Source organism: Neltuma alba, unplaced genomic scaffold (genome assembly GCF_004799145.2).
Source record: "Neltuma alba isolate B1F8T4 unplaced genomic scaffold, ASM479914v2 tig00007465_pilon, whole genome shotgun sequence".
NCBI classification, from domain to species: domain Eukaryota; kingdom Viridiplantae; phylum Streptophyta; class Magnoliopsida; order Fabales; family Fabaceae; genus Neltuma; species Neltuma alba.
In genome coordinates this window covers 4,406-21,974 of record NW_021634793.1, presented here as the reverse complement: position 1 = coordinate 21,974, position 17,569 = coordinate 4,406, and the positions used below count along the sequence as shown (strand labels likewise).

The following is a 17,569-nucleotide window of genomic DNA, read 5'->3' as shown; positions in this document are numbered from 1 at the left end:
AGTGGGGGACACACCAAAACTAAACACTTCAATTCAATCAAACCCCTTCTACGCTTCCCTTGCACAAATAATAATAATTGAGGACTTTGACATGATATAAAGCAAAACCATATAATAAATGAATAAAGCAGACACAAACACAGCAACAGCCTCCTCTTCTTCTCTCTCTCTCTCTCTCCCCCCCCGCTTTCCTTTCCTTTCCTTTCTCCTCACTACTGCTCACTGCCTTGTGGTGGTGGTACTGCATTTTGCTCAGAGCGTGTCCTGTTGAGTCTTTGGGAGTCTCACCGCTGAGGAAAAGGGTAAAAGTTGAAAATAAAAAGGGCAAGACTTGCCTTCAAGCCCACACGCAGCTTGGGGTCTTGTTTCTCTTGAAGAAACAGAGCACTCTGCTTCTGAAGATGCCACGCCCAGGCCCCAGGCCATATGACTGTGTTAGAAGAGCTTGGCATAGTGACACGCACCAACCCATCAGAGGAACCCTCATTCAAGAATTTTTCAGGTTCTTCCCCCCTTCTCCCCTTGTGTTCTATGTGTATATGTCTCTTCCAATACATTCTAATCTTTGGTTTTCTAAACGCTTTAGGGTTGTCAATGATATACATGGCCCTGCTACGAAGAAGAATAAAGAGTACCAAGAGAAGCTCCCTATTGTGGTGCTCAGGGCGGAAGAAATTATGTACTCCAAAGCCAATTCTGAGGTAATTTCTGTGGGGAGGAAAAATAGGAGAAATTTCACTGTAAAATTTTCATTTTCGACAGACGGGAAAGGCAGTATTGTATGATACTGAAAAAGCAAGCAAACTCGTTGTAAATTCTTCGTACAGAAGTCTTCTCCTTAACCTCCTGCATAACTATCCTTGCGTAGGCGGAATATATGGACCTTACAACACTCTTGGTGAGAGCAAATGACGCCATTGATACAGTAATTCGACGCGATGAAAGCACCGAAACTGGAGAGCATCTCCTGCCTTGCATTGAAGGTAAAGTGTCGCTTCTGGCTTCAAATTACTCAAATGAGAACTGTATTTGTATTTTTCTTCAAGTGTTTAGTTCTGTGCCAGTTTAGCCTCTTCCTCTGTAAAGAAGAGAGATGAAAATGGTTTATTTTTCGTTGGGTAATGTTCCTTCAACGTTTGGTATGATTCAGCTGCTCTGTGTCTGGGGTGCACTCCTGTAAAAGCTTCAAGGAGTCAACGCAATAGCCCAAGGTGTTATCTAAGTCCCACGGTTCAAGAGCCAGTACAGAAGCCTGCAAGAGGAGTTCATATAGCAAAACCACATTTTGTATCTCCTTGCTCAAATTTTGTGAAATCTACGCGTCTGGGTTCTGAATATCCAAGGTTGGCTTTCCGGAATAATGGTCCCATTCCTTCCTCTAACACATCGGCCTTTGTATCTGACCATTTCCCTTCAACTAGTAAAAAGCAGTGCTTGGAATATCAACCATTGTCAAACTTGTTTTCAGTTTACCCCTTGTATTATGGGAATCATCTCCCAGTTGATGAATCCCATCATGGTTCTACAATCTTGCATAAATCCGTTTCTAACACTTCCGGACCAGCTATTGTAGGTGGTGTGGGAAATCACTTGGCCTCCAACGTCACAGCTTCGAATCAGAAACCTCAGTCGCTCAAAAGGGGTGATCCTGATCAGAACCAACCCACAATGGGATGTGATCTGTCTCTCCGGTTAGGTCCTCTCTCGAGTGTTGAAGAAAGGAATAAGCTCAGCGGTGAAACTTGCCCAAACGATAAGAAATTCTCTTCCTTTGTGTGGGACAGACCAACAGTTCAGAAACGTAAGGCAAATTTCATTTGTTTGAAGCCTTAGAAATCAGGTGTGAGAAAAGTTGAGGTTTCTCTCTAGATTAGCGTTTGCGTTACTATGCCTCTTCAAATGGCAGTCCAATTATGTAACTTTGAGGATTGTCACGGCTATGTTTCAGAACACTCCTAAGTTAATGTAAAGTTTTGGGGGGATTTCGGGGTGTTTCTGCAATGAAGTTAAATTTGTTATGTCGCAACTTACGTAGCTTGCTTACTATAATGTCCTGTTCTATCTTCTTGACGTACATATAGGATGCCTCTTGCAAATTTGCTGTGTAAAATTTTCGACTTTTGGAGAATACTATAATTCATACAACAGTTTTAACATCAATACAATAAGGTGATATGTATATTTGGATGTTTGGGTGCTGGGTTAATCAGCTTTATGCATCAGGCAGACAGAAGTTATGGTATCCAAGTGGGAAATCGGGGAAAGAATCTCAATACTGGAGCTGCCCTACCTTAAATTATGCTGTTTAAGGAAATAATCCGGAAGCAATTAGGAGTGGTATGTGCGGGCCCAATGGGGTTCGTGGTTAGTAAAGTGATTGAAGAGAACTTAATTTGGCCTTTGGTTATGAAAATGGCGGACAAGGGCATCTCACTTTGCCATATCTAAGCATCATCTCTACTCTAAAAGTAAATATGCCGTATGGGCACGAGGAAGGAATGGACCACCTGTTGCTGTATGAGGCGTTATTCCATTCGGATGGAAAATGAAATGATTAGTGAATGACTTGATAGAGTACTTATGTCTGCTACTTTGCTTAAAGCTTGACAAGTGTGCTAGTTGGCCTTGCCCTCCCTAATATATATGCTTTACAAATGAATTAGATGAGGTGGAAAATTCAAATATATACAAAATATTTTCGGGCATAAATTGCTTCTTCAAATTGGCAAAATCAAATGGCTCCAAAGGCGCACATGTTACAAGAAAAAGATGGAGACATGCCTGAGTCTCCTGATATGTGTTTTCAAATGGGCAATCTTACTACACAAAGTGGGGAATCTTATGCTTTAGGAATTAGGAGACAAATATTCCAACACGACAACCTTGTAGCTCCATTCATTTCCATGCTTCAAGAGGCATAGGACACGAGCAGTTAGCCACCAGGGCAAAAGGCTTGACGTTTTGCATTTGGTAGGACTGAAAAAACCAAGGCCTACCGGCACAGTTCAGCTTCTAAAGCCCCACTTGAAAAGAGAGAGGTCATTGTAGAAGACGTGGACAATGCAGAACTATAATGGAACTCAATCTGCAGGAGCCGGTGAAGATAGGGGCTAGAAATCGACCCTTTCTTTTCCTCTTCCTCTAAATACTTCAGTGGTAAGGCTGCAAGAAAGCGTTTGATGAACTCCTTGCAGCAATCTTTTCCACTGCAAACTAACTTGAGCTTTTCCTTCTCACTCACGAGACTGCTTCTGCTGCTGCTGCTGCAACTGCTGTTATTACTCCTCACTGCTTTATCTACTTCTTCATACATCAAGCTTGAATCATCGAACTTCAATATGAATGCCTCTTTGCACCCTTCAAAAAGCCTTTCTCCCAAGGAGTCTATAAGGTAATAAGCATCTGCTTCTAGCTTCAACACGAAGAAATGATCGTTCCAACTTACAATATAGATCCTTGGCTCGTAATCAACCACATCTCTGCTTATCTCATACCAAATTTCATCAAATGACATAGCTCCCCTCAAGGATCGAAACTTGTTAGGGGAGAAAAATCCTGTATATGATTTCCCAGGAACAACAGACAGAGGCCTCAGCTTGGCTTCTATGACAGTCTCAAGATCAAAGTGGTTGTCTGGGAAGAGCTTCGAGCAGGCATTATCCTTTTCACAAAGCCTTCTCCATTCAGAGGAACCTTCCGTGATGAGCCTATCAAATTCAGGTCTTGTTGGCATGTCTTTGTTCGAATGAAGCCAGTGGGCTACCAGAGTTACAAGTGCTGCACAAGCACTCTCGCCGGAGGCTTGTTCGCTTCGTTGATCAAACGAAGCAAAGAACACGCTAGTGTTGAGCTTTGCTTTCCCATCTCTGCTCATCAGTTCTTTCTTTTGCCATTCTTCGCCTGGTTTCTGCAACAAGACGAAACGAAAACGACCGTAAGCCTCTGGAAAAAAATACTAGTAAAGTTCAAAGTAAAGAAGGTGATGTCATTACACTTATATGCTTATGTCCATACCGTAGTCAAAGTCTCTCGGTGCCTTGTGGTCGTGGCTCCAGAATTGAATCCCTTGAGGTTATTATTCCAGGACAAGTTTGACAAATTCCTTTGGACTCTGTCCAAACAATAATCTGTTTCTAACTTGTTCTTTGGGTTTGACCTTGCTGGGGCGTAAAAGCCAAGGCTACTCCCACTGCTTGTGGTACTTGTACTGGTGGATGATTTGGACGAGTCATCTGAGTCGAACCACCGATAGTCTTCTGAATCATATGGACTCAGTTCATCAATCTTCCTCTCGTTTTGTTTATCCTTGAAGGAGACCGAATTTTCGGGGGTTTTACGCAAGCCGTGAGAACTATTGAGCTTCAGAAATCTCCCAGAAACCTGTTCAAAGTTTCATCAAGAAAGTTAGTAGATGTAAATGTACGGTCAAATTTGTGCGGAAATTTTGCAGCTTTCAAATTGAAGTCCTATTCACGTAATAAAATAAGGACAAAGGCAAACAATTCAAACAAGAAGAAAAGGAAACCCCATAAAGAAATTCTTCCATAAACTCAGTCAACTGTACGATCGTAACGTGATTAACGTATGACCGCGAACTGTAGTCCACAACGTTAATTCACAAAGTCAATCGTATAATTATGAATTTGAAAATCAATAATTAAAATTACAAAATTTTTTAGAAAAATGTTAACCATTAAAATTATAAGTGTGAACTTTGAACCACCGGGAAAAAAGTGGTAAACCGACCACCCATTCGAGACTCATCCGCGGAGACGAAAAGAGTGATTGACGTTATAATCAATGGCGAATTGCATATAACCAAAACTTATTTGACCCAAAAAAGAGAGAGAGAGGTCATAATCGTAATAAATTAAGGGGGGAAAAGGGGGAAATGAACTTGGAACATACCGAAAGGGTGGCTTCTATGGCCAAACCATTGATTCTCAATTCGATCGGAAGCTTTCTTCTAAGCTGACAATTGGACTTCGTCTTCCTCTGTTCCTCATCGAGCAATTCCGCCATCGTCAAGTCCATCGAAACTTTTCCGACCACCGCCATTTTAGCTCCGGCTTTTCCTTCATTGCCCTCTTCCTGCATTTTAATCAAATTACAGTGAGCGAAAAGTTAAAAAGAAACAGAACAATAACAGTTGATCAATAAATAATTAAAAACAAGACACGAAAGCTTACATATAAGACATGAAACGCCATGTCGCAGACAGCGGAGTCACCTTGGAGGACGACATGAAAATCTTGGAGGTCGCGACCCTCCCACGAGAGCGCCGGTGATTTTCTGATGGGTCTGCGGCGGGTGGTGAAAACGCACCGTCGTTTAGACTTGGGAAAAAAGGGAAGAGCAAAACGTGAGGTTGAGCCAGAAGAATCAGGTTTGGCAGCAATTTCAATGGCCATGGCCTCATTGCCACGCACCCTGGCGCCGAACAACCCCAATTCAAGCCTCAGGCGGTTAAGCCTCACCTCGTACTTGTCGCTCTGCTTCGACAACCTCGGCTTCCAGTACTTCATCTCGATGGTGTCGCCGTCGGTGGTTGATCTCTCCGTCCGTCGTGGGCTGAATCAAAACAAATAGGTAGTTTGTCTGTTGGAGAAATGAAATAATGAAGCCATGAGGGTACAGAAATACGAAGCGAAGGGAATGTGACGGATAAATGCTAAGGCATTTTCAATTCTCATATATATGGTCTAAGGACTCGGGAAGGAACGAGTCAATACATAACACGATTTTATCTTTTCTTTGTTTCCGAGTGAGAAGTGGCCTTGGTCTCCACACGTTTATCAGCCCACACGCTTGCTCTTATTATTTGAATCACGTGAGCTCAACGTGCTTCGTTTGCAGATTAGGTGATGATGTGGGGACCTATCGTTGGTTTCTGATGATTCGACAGAGGAGTTGCCACGTAAGTGATGACCCCAAAAACGACACGACGCGTACACGGAAGCATGTGCTACTGTTGTCTGTCCTGTGTCCGTTTCTGCTTCGCTCTTTTCGCAACGCCGTTTTAGCTATTTTGGGTCAAACAAAAAAAGTGAAGAGCTTTACATTTTTGGACTCAGCTGAACACTTTTGTATAGTTGGGCTTAGTTTGGGCGACGATTTGTGTGATTGGATCGATTTGAAAAATTACACAATGGAATGCATAATATTGGATAAATATTTTCGATAAATACAGCTGGACAAATTTGGAGATACATAGAAGAAGAAGAAACTTCCCTTAATCGGGTCGAATAAACCAACTCAACAAAACATCAAAAACTCCCCTCAAACGACTTATTACCATTTGAGTGGTTATTACAAAATCGATACTGTGAAATTTTTCCTCTCTCCTCGGTTTCCTCAGCACAGAGCAAAAGGTGAAAATAAACAAAATTTGGAAAGAACTATTTAAACCTGCTGAAACTTCATGTTTTAATTGTTGCAAATGTTGTTGGGTTAGTATTTATGTTAATTTACTGTGATGTGTTTCTCCTTTCAGATATTTTGCCTCCGATTTAATCTTGAATCAGGATTAATTGATGATTTTATATGTATTGTTTTATGGCTTCTGCTAAATAAATTGACTTCTGTAAAAAAAAGAATATTTTTTAATATTATTAATAATTAATATGATCGTTTGGCGTGAGAAGAAAAGCCCACAATGGCCGAAAAGGAAAGGCGCGTAACAAACATATTACCTAATGCACTTTAAGATCATTCCATCTTCACCTTTTTCCTTCTCATGGTTTTGTTTTGTTTTGTGGTCGGAAGTGAGAAGATTGTTGTCATCTTAAAGGTGCCAAATATGGATTTTCAAACACTCCCACCATGGCAATAGTGGAGATTCGGTCAATGTATTTCCAAACCTAACCCCATTTCCATTCATCTTTCCTCGCTGTCCCTCCTATTCACATTCTCGTCCAATCCTGTGCTTGATGGTACGGTAATACTAATAGTTAAGGTATTGGCGGCTCCCATGTAAACATAACAGCGCGAGCAAAATAGACAAACCAAAAAGAAATATTCTTGGTAAGCCTCCAGATGGCAGCCAAAAATATATTCCCGTCTGAAACTGAGGAGGATGAATGAATTTTCATTGCTAATCAGATGAAGTCAATGGGGGCTTGTGAGGGATGCCAATAGCGCCAGGACACGATGGGAGTGGCTCATTAGATGCTTCGACAGTGCTATCCAGAAGCCAAAGGGTGTGGTACTCAATCTCCTTCACACCCACCTTGATACGGCATCCTGTGGTTAGTTGTCCACGTCTAGTTATTTTGTCACTATATACTGTTTGTTAGTACGTCTGGTTAATCATCGCCTCCTAAATATAAGAGTTAATTAACTAATTTGAGTAAATTAACAAAATAAATTAAGTTAGTTACTTGTAATAAATAGTTATTGTCTTTTATAAAATATCCTTACTAATCAAGTGTATTGGTTAAGACTATCATTATTAAAAGGATTATCTTGAAGAAAAAAAAGCATAAATATGAGAGACAAAGTGAATTAGGATCTTATATTTAGAATCAAAATAAAAATTAAACGAGGTCTAAAGACCGAAAGTAGTATTTATTCTTTGATTATGTTAGATACCTCTGCATGTTAGTTTGTTGGTACTTTAATGTAAGCTTTATTTGCTTAGCTTGATTTTGCCAGTATTAAGCGTGACTAGTTTGTTATTTTACGATGCCTTTTGCTTTTTCCTAGTCTATTTTTTCCCAATGTCTTTTTTATTATTTTAAAGAAAAGTAATGTTAACAAACTAAAATATAATATTCCTCCAGTATTTAATATAATATCTATTTAACTAATTTCATTAGATTAAAAAAGTTAGGTAACTTAGCTAATTATAATAAATGTGATTTTTTTTTCTAAAACACCATAATCATCTTTATTAATACATTTTCTCGTTCTTCTACTTGATTATGGTCAGAAGAGTATCCATAGGAATAATTTAAAAAAAATTAATAAATATAAAAAATAGATCTTATATTTAAAACTACAATCAATTTAAAATTAGGTTTTATATGAAGATCCTATATTAACATTCGGCAGTGGAGCTGCCATGTTTGTTTTTCCATGAAAGCACATGCTCCTGCTGTCTCGTGTCTGTTTCTACTTCGCGCTTAGCACAACGTCGTTTTAGCTATTTTGGGTCAAACAAAACAATTGAAGAGTTTTACACTTTGGGCTCAGTTGAACAACTTATTTACTTGGGCTTTGTTTGGGTTCCGTTTTGTAATTTGATCGATTTGGAAAGTTAGACTATGGAAGATGGATAACATTTTCGGTAAATATATTAATTAGACCATTAGCCTCTTTGTTAATCTTTTATTGGATAACTATTTTCAAGTGGACAATTTTGGAGAACAAATAGAAACAATCAACAAACTTTCGATTATGATAAGCGGTCTTATCTTCATAATGATAAAGATACAAGCTCAGATCCTGTATCTTTATTGAGAGGATTTTAACGTTAACGCTTCTGACTTAAAAGAGATTAATCTCAAATCTAAAATAACTTAAAAGACACACTGAGTTATGCCAAAAATAAATAAAATAAAGAAAACTTCCTCAAACGGGTCTATAAAGCAAACTCAACACTACAGACCATAAAGAAAAACTTCCCTCAAACGACTTATTACTATTTGGTTATTACAAAATTACAATACTGTGAAATTTTTTCCTCTTTCCTGCCTCAGGAAAGACCAAAAAGGTCAAAATGAATAAAATTTGTAAAAACTGTTGGCCGTCTTTTGAACCTGCTGATTGGAAATCCGTGTTTTAGTTGTTGCAGATGTTGTTGGGTTAGTATTTATGTTACTCCTCCGGTTTTAAATATAATTATACTACAAAATATGTCTTATATTTAAAATCAGATAGAGTAATTTATTGTAATGCATTTCTACATTGTGCCCCCAATTTAGTATTGACTCAAGATTAATTGATGATTTTTGTTTTTGTGTTTTTTGCTAAATAAATTGACTTTTATTAAAAATTATTTTTTAAATATTGTTATCGATTAATATGATCATTTAGCGTGAGAAGAAAAACCCAATGCGGCTTAAAGGGAAAAGCACGTAGGAAGCTTATATATTACCCAATACGCACTTTAAGATCATTCCATCTTCATCTTTTTCCTTCTTACGGTTTTGTTTTGCTTTGTGGTCAGAAGTGAGAAGATCGTTATGACCTTGAAGGTGCCAAATGTGGATATTTTCAAACACTCCCACCATAGTGTGTTTGAACCGCCAAACAGCATAAGTGGAGATTCGGTCAATATATTTCCAAACCTAACCCCATTTCCGTTCCTCCCATTCACATTCTCGGCCAATCCTATGTGTTTGATGATACAATGATACTACCGTAATGATTAAGGTACAGGCGCCTCCCGTGCAACCTTAAAAGCGACTCATTGGGCCAACCATTCCCGAGTTTCAACGCCCACGTAACCTCAAATCTCCCCCCCCCCCAAAAAAAAAAAAAAAGAACCAAACATTTGTTTTTCAAATCAATTTCCTGGCTGTCATGTGTTTTTATTTCGAAAATGTCTTCTTAGTTCTTACTGCTAATGCTATGCTTTGTATTCTGTTGGATGAGGGAATATTCCTTTTCCCTCAAAAAAAAAAAAAAAACCTTGCACGTCTATAACAACGTCATCATGACCTCACTAGCTATGACTATGGGGGAGAATATTACGCCCCCACCATATATTACGCATTCTCACATGGTCATATCCGGAGCAAGTCTCGTGGGGTCACAGGGAATCACTTTAATATCATTCTCAGCACTATTAATTTAATTATTAATATTGATTTCATAGCTGGTCATTAATCCACGACGGGCTCCTATGTGTGTGTAAATATATATATATATATATATATAATATTGACAATGTCTTCTCTAATTTGTCACTCACCGGCCTTACAGACCAATTACCCAGGTGCAGGAGGCACGTCATGGCCCCTCCACAACTTTTAAAAATAAAAAGCAGCCAATGATCGCTTCAACTGCAAGCGCACACTCAGCAGCACACTTCACTAGGATTCGTGTAGGGGTGTTCAAGAATGACCTGTCCCGGTCGGCCCGTTCGGGTCCAGGTCTTATTGGAACGGAATGGATCCGTTTCGAAATTTTTCGGCACGGGACAAAAGATGGACCGGGACGGGACGGGACACGGGACGGGGTCGTCCCGTCCCGGTCTTTTTTTTTTAATTTTTTATCCCATTTATATAATATTATTTTTTTCATATTTTTTAAGATTTGAGACTATTGTATGGAACTATAGATATATTTATTTAGAGTTTTTATATTTGTTAATGATTTGAGATTATTGATGATTAGAATTTTTAGCAAGTTTTTATTGTGTTAAAAGCTTTTGTTTAGAGTTTTTAATGATTATTATATGTAATATTTTAAGTTTTTATTTAAGAGTGTCCAAACAAATAAATAAAAAATAAAAAGATGTTTTTATAAGGTTTAAGCCCAAAAAAACATAATTAAAAAAATCATATTTTATTTAAAAAAATTTTAAAATTTAAAAGAAATTAAAAAATTAAAAAAAAAAAAGGGTTCGGGATGTCCCGGATCCGTCCCGTCCCGACCGGGACCGGGACAACCCCGGGACGGGCCGGGACACGGGATAGAAAATTTGTCCCGTTACTGTTCACCGGAACGGAACCGAGACGGGCCTGTCCCGGTCCCGATCCGTCCCGTGAACAGCCCTATTCGTGTTGCGTTATGTATCATGATATGGTACTCCTGCTTTTTATGTTTTTTTTTTTTTTAAACATGAGCAAATGTTCAACATGGATCCTTTTTATGAAAAAAAGAAAAAAAAACTAACTTTTTTAAACCCCATGACTTGTTGGTTCTATATATAATACAGTTTAAATATATTTTATATAAATAAAAAAATCTAAACTATGTTGGCTTTTTGTTAAAATATAATAACTTTTTAATTTTATTCCTATTTAATATATACACATTTTAAAAAAACTATTTACACTATAATAAATAAATAATAAAATAATATATTCATCCTAAAAATTCAATAAAAATAACTTATAAGTAAAATCAAGAAATCTTTTTTCTCTGTCTTATAAATAAAATTATAGGAGTAATTAATATATCAGAATAACACACGTCACTGAATTGGTTAGAAAAAGGGGTCAATGAAGATATCATCCCTGAAAGAGTGACGATCAGTGGGGGGTATTATATGGGACGTGGGTGTGCGTAAGTAAAATAATTAAACAAGAAAACGGGATCTTGTCTCGTTGCCTCACTTGGCGAGGCCGAGGACCGAGGTGTCCTGCTTCCATGCACGCCTTTGGTTTTGGTATCCTCATTTTCCCAGGCTTCATACCTCATCATAACCCTCCAATCCATAATCTGTGTCTATATATAGATAGATATATATACATTTCAGCCATTCTTTTAAATATTTTCCAATTATATATCTTAATGTCCATTTATCACAAATATTACCACTAATGCATAGTATATGGGTGTTAAGCGTTGCTTCACTTTTACTTGTACACCGAGACTAAAAATGTGTTTGGTATGAGGGATTTGGAAGGAATGGGAGGGAGAAGAAAGGATTTTAATCATTTCCTCTTATTTGGCAATACACAAATTTTAGGAGGAAAGGAAAAATATAATATTTTGTCATGTTGTGACCATTATACCCATATCTTGAATAAAATAAGGACAAAATTGTCCATGTTAAAATATTTTTTCCTCTCCTCCCCTGATGAACCAAACAAGGTAATATTAAAACTCCTCCCCTCCCTCCTTTTTTTATAAATCCAAACAAGGTAATATTAAAATCCTTCTACTCTCTTCTCATCCTCTCCCCTCCATTAAAATCCCTCATTCTCTATTCTCTCATTGAGCCAAACAGACCCTAAAAGTGAGTAGTTAATATCAACATTATAACAAACATAATTGAACAGCCTGAAACAATTTTTGAAGCATGGAAAAAAAAAAAGTTTGGCTACTTCTGATGTGAACTCAGACACGCTCAAAACGACCTTAATTAAATGCTTGTGGGTTAGCCCTCACGCGGGTCACATAATGTATTCAAAGATTAAGCTCCATATGCATTATAATTAAAAGGATTTGGTTTGGAAATTAAAGCAATGGCCTTACCTAGCCTTTGGAAAAAAAGAGGTACTATTTCTTCCGATGGATTGTGACTCGAATCCTAAGATTTAATTAGCGCTGTGATGTTAAAAAAAACAAATCAGGGAGTCTCACTGCTTCTGTGTGTTGACTTTAATGACCCTTTGGCTCTCCATTTGGATTATAGCGACCTCCATTTTCAACATCGTCCACCCCCATCCCAGTCTATTATTCAAAGTTGACCAGAATAAATTTGGTGGGGACCCAAAACATGCACTGCCTCTTGGCTAGTGCTGCCTAAACGCCCACCCCCAAGTCCATATACTATCTCTTATTCTAACATCTCTCGTATTAACAGAGAAGAAATTAGATTTAGTTCTAAATATAACACCAATTTATTTTTTAAAATTAATTTATTTTACTTACAAACTGGTATATAATCTACGATTGTATGGGACACTTTAAAAACATCACATTACTTTTGTTACAATTACTTGATTTACTTAGTTTTTTTAATCTGTTCAAACTGGTGAAATACTAGTTCTGGTTCCTAGTATAAGAGATGCTTAACTAATTGGTGTAGATTAATGATATTAATTAAATTAATTATTTGTAAGAAATATGAGCTGATTTTTCTAAAACATCCTTTTCTTCATGACAAGAACTTTCTTTAATATGCATAATTAATAATCAATAGGGACATTTTAGAGCATGAATCATAAATCTGAGAGATAAAATGAATTGAAATCTAAATACTCCTCCGGTCCTTAATATAAGACCCATTTAACTAATTTGATTAGATTAAGGAAGTTAGGTAAGTTAGTTAATTATAAGAAAAGTGACACATTTTCCTAAAATACCATAATCATCTTTTTTAATACTCTCTCTCCCTCTTCTACTTGATTATGATTAAGGGTGTATCCATAGGGGTAATTTAGAGAAAATTGATAAATATGATAAATGAGTCTTATATTTAGGATTAAAACTAACTCAAAAATTGAGTCCTATATTAAGAACCAGAGGAGTATACCAAATTTAATTCACAACTAGCTAAGTATGTAAGAATACTTTTTGCTCTCTTGCACACTGTAGTTCATATCCTAATTCCACCATGCTGATGTCTAATTTTTCTCTCTATTTTCTTTTCAAAATTTCCGGGCAGTTCATTAGCTTGATATCAGGTAATAGTAGTAAACACGGACGGAATAATTAGCTAAGAATGTTATTTAAAATATTAAAACATGTAATATCATCCACCATCCAACATAATTCGTGTTTGCCAGACGAGCCTCCTAGTTTCCGGATGGACGTATTGTGTAAGGGCCTCTTCGGCGTCGTGGTGATCTACTTCTTCTTCTGGAAGCACGTGATCACTTATTTCTTAACAATCAGTACTAAACTACTAATAATAATCAACATATCAATAATCAATAATAACAATTACCATCAATATTAAAAAAAAAAGTAGCGAGGGAGAGGGAGAGAAGGGAGGTGGACCCACCCAGCATTTCAACTTGGTGGCAGAAATACGGACGATGTCTTCACATTCGTCTCGTCCAGCTCTCTCCTGTGATATTTTAATGCACGCAAGTGGCCTCGCCTTCAACAATCAATGCCTTCTCTTCCTTCCCACCATCCCCCCACGCCACCTGTGCTATTTAATGTTCCCAGTTCCAACCCACAATATCCAAAATTCAAAACCGTCCTTCTTTTTCCCATTTTTATATTCTTATTTTATCATTATATATAATAATAATAATTCACTCATTCACCCAACCAACACGCATTTATTTTCAATTGCTGTCATTAGTTTCATTTCATCAGTCTTTTCTGCAGCGTATTAAACCTTCCCATATTTTCTCCGTACCAAGTAGCATAGAATATTGCAAAAACAACCTTCGATCAAGTTAATTTTGTGCAGGAAAAAGTAGTTCTTGGATCCGTCAAAACCATCGTCAACCCACAAACCGAAAAATCGTCTCGCGTTTTACAGTTCCCCTATCCTCGAGAAAAAGGCAACCCCCGGATCTCTCATCGTCCAAAAAGACTTCAGAGAAAAAGCCAGGGCCATACTCGTGTCCGCAAATCAACTTGTCTCTTTTCTTTCTTCACCCTTTTGTCAAACTTGTATAGGGGTGTGGTCAACCATTATCTATCTGCCCCTTTTTATGCTCTGTATTCTTCCTTCTCCAGCAATTCATTAACTGCTACGATTGGGACAACATTCTCAGTTTCCTTAATTATGCTTCTCTCACTCTCATTTCATTACTAAATGAAGAGTACTCACCTGCCTTATCTGGTCTTGCCTTCTTCGGTTTCAATCCAGTTGAGCACCCTTCGACTTTGGTTATCTGGGTCAATTCTTCGGGTGGCTGTGCTTGAATTTATGTCCACGGTTTTTGACGCTGTTCATTGGCTTTGAAATCTGAACAAAGAAGATTCCGGCGGGAGGTGAAGATTTTTGCGTCTGTAAATTTATCTTTGCTCGTGTTCATATTTGCCCCTGGCACTTGTCAGCTGTCTCTCTCGCGGTCGGTGACGGACACGATTTCGTTTTCTTCAAGGCAAGCTTCAAGTTCCAATAGGCACTGAAAAGTAAGCGAAATTCGCCGTCAAAAGTTGTTCCCTTTCTTCCATAGTGCTCTGGTCGTAGAATTCACACCCTTAGTTTCAGTTCTTATTGGTTCAATTCCGAAAATCTGACTCGTGAATCATCTGTGGGACAGGTATCTCTTCTTCAAACCTTCGGATCTTCTTTTCTCTGCTCAGAATACGATTTCGACAGTTTTGTTCCCGGTTCGCGACTTTAAATTTCCCTAAATAGTAACAGCTTTTCGGAGACTTGTAATAGGAGCCATGAAAAAAACCTGGTCTTTCATCCATATCATCGGCGTTCTTGGCCTGTCTAGTCTACTCTTGTCTGAAATCTGTCTGGCTGGCATTCAGAGCATCGGCTCTATCACTCCAGGATTTCAAGGCACTCAAATGAATTGGATTGACAAAAACGGCATGTTTCTCGTGTCAAATAATGGAGAATTTATGTTTGGCTTCATCACTACCCCGAACGACAACTCATTATATCTTCTAGTAATCGCCCACGGTGACAACTCCAAAGTTGTTTGGACGGCAAACAGAGGCCTCCCTGTTAGTAATTCTGATAATTTTGTGTTCGACAAAACCGGTAATGTCTTTCTACAGAAAGGAAGCGATGTGGTTTGGTCTACAGATACGAAGGGCAAAGGGGTTTCTTCAATGGCATTACAGGACACAGGAAACTTGGTGTTGCTTGCTGACGATAATAGTACAATTTGGCAGAGTTTCGGCCATCCAACTGACACCTTATTGTCAATGCAGGAATTCAAAGAGGGCATGAAACTTATCAGTGAACCTGACCAATATAACTTAACCCACGTTCTGGAGATCAAATCTGGTGATTTTGTTCTCTCTGCTGGTTTTCAAAACCCACAGCCTTATTGGTCTATGCAGAACGAGGACCGCAGAATCATCGATAAAGATGGTAACGCGGTGGCTTCGGCCTCCATTAGCGCAAATTCGTGGAGGTTCTATGATAAAAATAAATCTTTGTTATGGCAGTTCATTTTGGCTGAAGATTCATCAGGCACAAATTCCACTTGGGCTGCTGTTCTGGGAAGTAATGGTTTCATCACTTTCTCTAATCTCGACAGTGGAAGTTCAAATAATCCCTCGCCAACAAAAATCCCAAAAGATTCTTGCAGCACACCTGAACCTTGTGGTCCTTATACCATATGCACGGATGATAACAAGTGTCGTTGCCCTTCGGCTCTGAGATCTCGCGCCAATTGCAAACCAGGGATTGTCTCTCCTTGCGATGGCTCAAATGGATCCGCGGAGCTTGCGGAAGGTGATGATGGGCTTGGTTACTTCGCTCTTGGATTCCTTTCACCATCCTCCAAAACTGATTTGGATGGCTGCAAATCTTCCTGCCTGGGAAATTGCTCATGCCTTGCTATGTTCTTCCACAACAATTCAGGGAACTGTTTCATGTTGGATAGTATAGGAAGCTTTGAGAGTTCTGACACAGATTCAGGTTTTGTTTCTTACATTAAGGTCTCGAGTAACGGAGGATCTGGCTCTTCAGGAGGTGGAAGCAGCAAGAAGCACACTGTGGTGGTTGTAGTTATTGTCATAACAACTTTGCTTGTCATTTTCGTTTTGTTCTATGTGGGACTTAGATACTACAGAAGAAAGCAAAAATCGCCTGAGTCTCCAAGGGGGAGTTCAGAAGAGGACAATTTCTTGGAGAATCTTACTGGTATGCCTGTCCGTTTCAGCTATAAAGAACTGCAAACAGCTACTAAGAACTTCTCTGAGAAGCTAGGGCATGGAGGTTTTGGCTCAGTTTATAAAGGAGTTCAACCAGATGGGACTCTATTAGCTGTGAAGAAGCTGGAAAGCATAGGCCAAGGGAAGAAAGAGTTCAGGGCTGAAGTTAGCATCATTGGCAGCATTCATCATCTTCATTTAGTTCGGCTTAAAGGATTCTGTGCTGAAGGAACTCATCGCCTTCTTGCTTATGAGTTTATGGCAAATGGCTCATTGGATAAATGGATATTCAAGAAAAACGGAGAATTATTGTTGGATTGGGATACGAGGTTTAATATAGCTTTGGGCACAGCAAAAGGGCTTGCGTACCTGCACGAGGATTGCGATTCAAAGATTGTTCACTGTGACATCAAACCAGAAAATGTTCTTCTTGATGAGCATTTCCTTGCGAAAGTTTCAGACTTTGGGTTGGCTAAACTCATGACTCGCGAACAAAGCCATGTTTTCACAACACTAAGGGGAACCAGGGGATATCTTGCACCAGAATGGATCACAAACTATGCCATATCGGAGAAAAGCGATGTGTATAGCTATGGGATGGTGTTGCTAGAGATAATTGGTGGTAGGAAAAATTATGACCCTAACGAGTCTTCAGAGAAATCCCACTTCCCAACCTTTGCTTACAAGATGATGGAAGAAGGGAAGTTAAAAGATCTTCTTGATTCAAAGTTGAAAATAGATGAGAATGATGAAAGGTTTCATATTGCCATCAAAGTTGCATTGTGGTGCATACAGGAAGATATGTCTCTAAGGCCTTCCATGACCAAAGTGGCTCAGATGCTTGAGGGTCTCTGTACTGTTCCTAAGCCACCATCGTCTTCTCCAATGGGTTCTCGCCTGTACTCGTCTTTCTTCAAATCTATGAGTGAAGGTGGCACCTCCTCAGGACCATCAGATTGCAATAGTGATGCATATCTTTCAGCAGTTAGGCTTTCGGGACCAAGATAAAATTGTACCTTTTTCTGGTTTTGTTGAGCCATTCTTGTATATGGTTCCACAGTATTTTTGTATACTTTGGTAGTTACTCGAATTTTGTAATGTGAATTCCCACTCATCTAACACATTATTGCTTTGTGCGCTG

At 38.6% G+C, this 17,569-nt stretch overlaps 3 protein-coding genes across 4 annotated transcripts; 2 read left to right on the top strand and 1 right to left on the bottom strand.

Annotated features, from left to right (window-relative positions):
* The first annotated feature begins 174 nt into the window (after positions 1–174).
* LOC114752657 (uncharacterized) lies at positions 175–1,928 on the top strand. Of its 2 annotated transcripts, XM_028941399.1 has the most exons (5): positions 175–502; positions 587–701; positions 869–983; positions 1,151–1,343; positions 1,565–1,784. In XM_028941399.1, the coding sequence occupies exons 1-5, from the start codon at positions 402–404 to the stop codon at positions 1,644–1,646; spliced, it is 606 nt and encodes a 201-aa protein (XP_028797232.1). In that variant the 5' UTR covers positions 175–401; the 3' UTR covers positions 1,647–1,784. The 2 variants fall into 2 exon arrangements, with proteins under 2 accessions (XP_028797232.1, XP_028797231.1); XM_028941398.1 differs by having other exon boundaries at positions 1,151–1,928.
* Positions 1,929–2,659: 731 nt separating this feature from the next.
* On the bottom strand, positions 2,660–5,656 carry LOC114752656 (uncharacterized). The gene is made up of 4 exons (XM_028941397.1): positions 5,190–5,656; positions 4,909–5,091; positions 4,015–4,380; positions 2,660–3,907 (listed from the first exon to the last, which is right to left on the bottom strand). The coding sequence occupies exons 1-4, from the start codon at positions 5,523–5,525 to the stop codon at positions 2,993–2,995; spliced, it is 1,800 nt and encodes a 599-aa protein (XP_028797230.1). The 5' UTR covers positions 5,526–5,656; the 3' UTR covers positions 2,660–2,992.
* An 8,528-nt stretch (positions 5,657–14,184) lies between these two features.
* Positions 14,185–17,569, top strand: LOC114752655 (G-type lectin S-receptor-like serine/threonine-protein kinase SD2-5). Its single transcript, XM_028941395.1, has 2 exons — positions 14,185–14,718; positions 14,850–17,569. Exon 2 carries the CDS (start codon positions 14,980–14,982, stop codon positions 17,434–17,436), a length of 2,457 nt encoding a protein of 818 aa, XP_028797228.1. The 5' UTR covers positions 14,185–14,718; positions 14,850–14,979; the 3' UTR covers positions 17,437–17,569.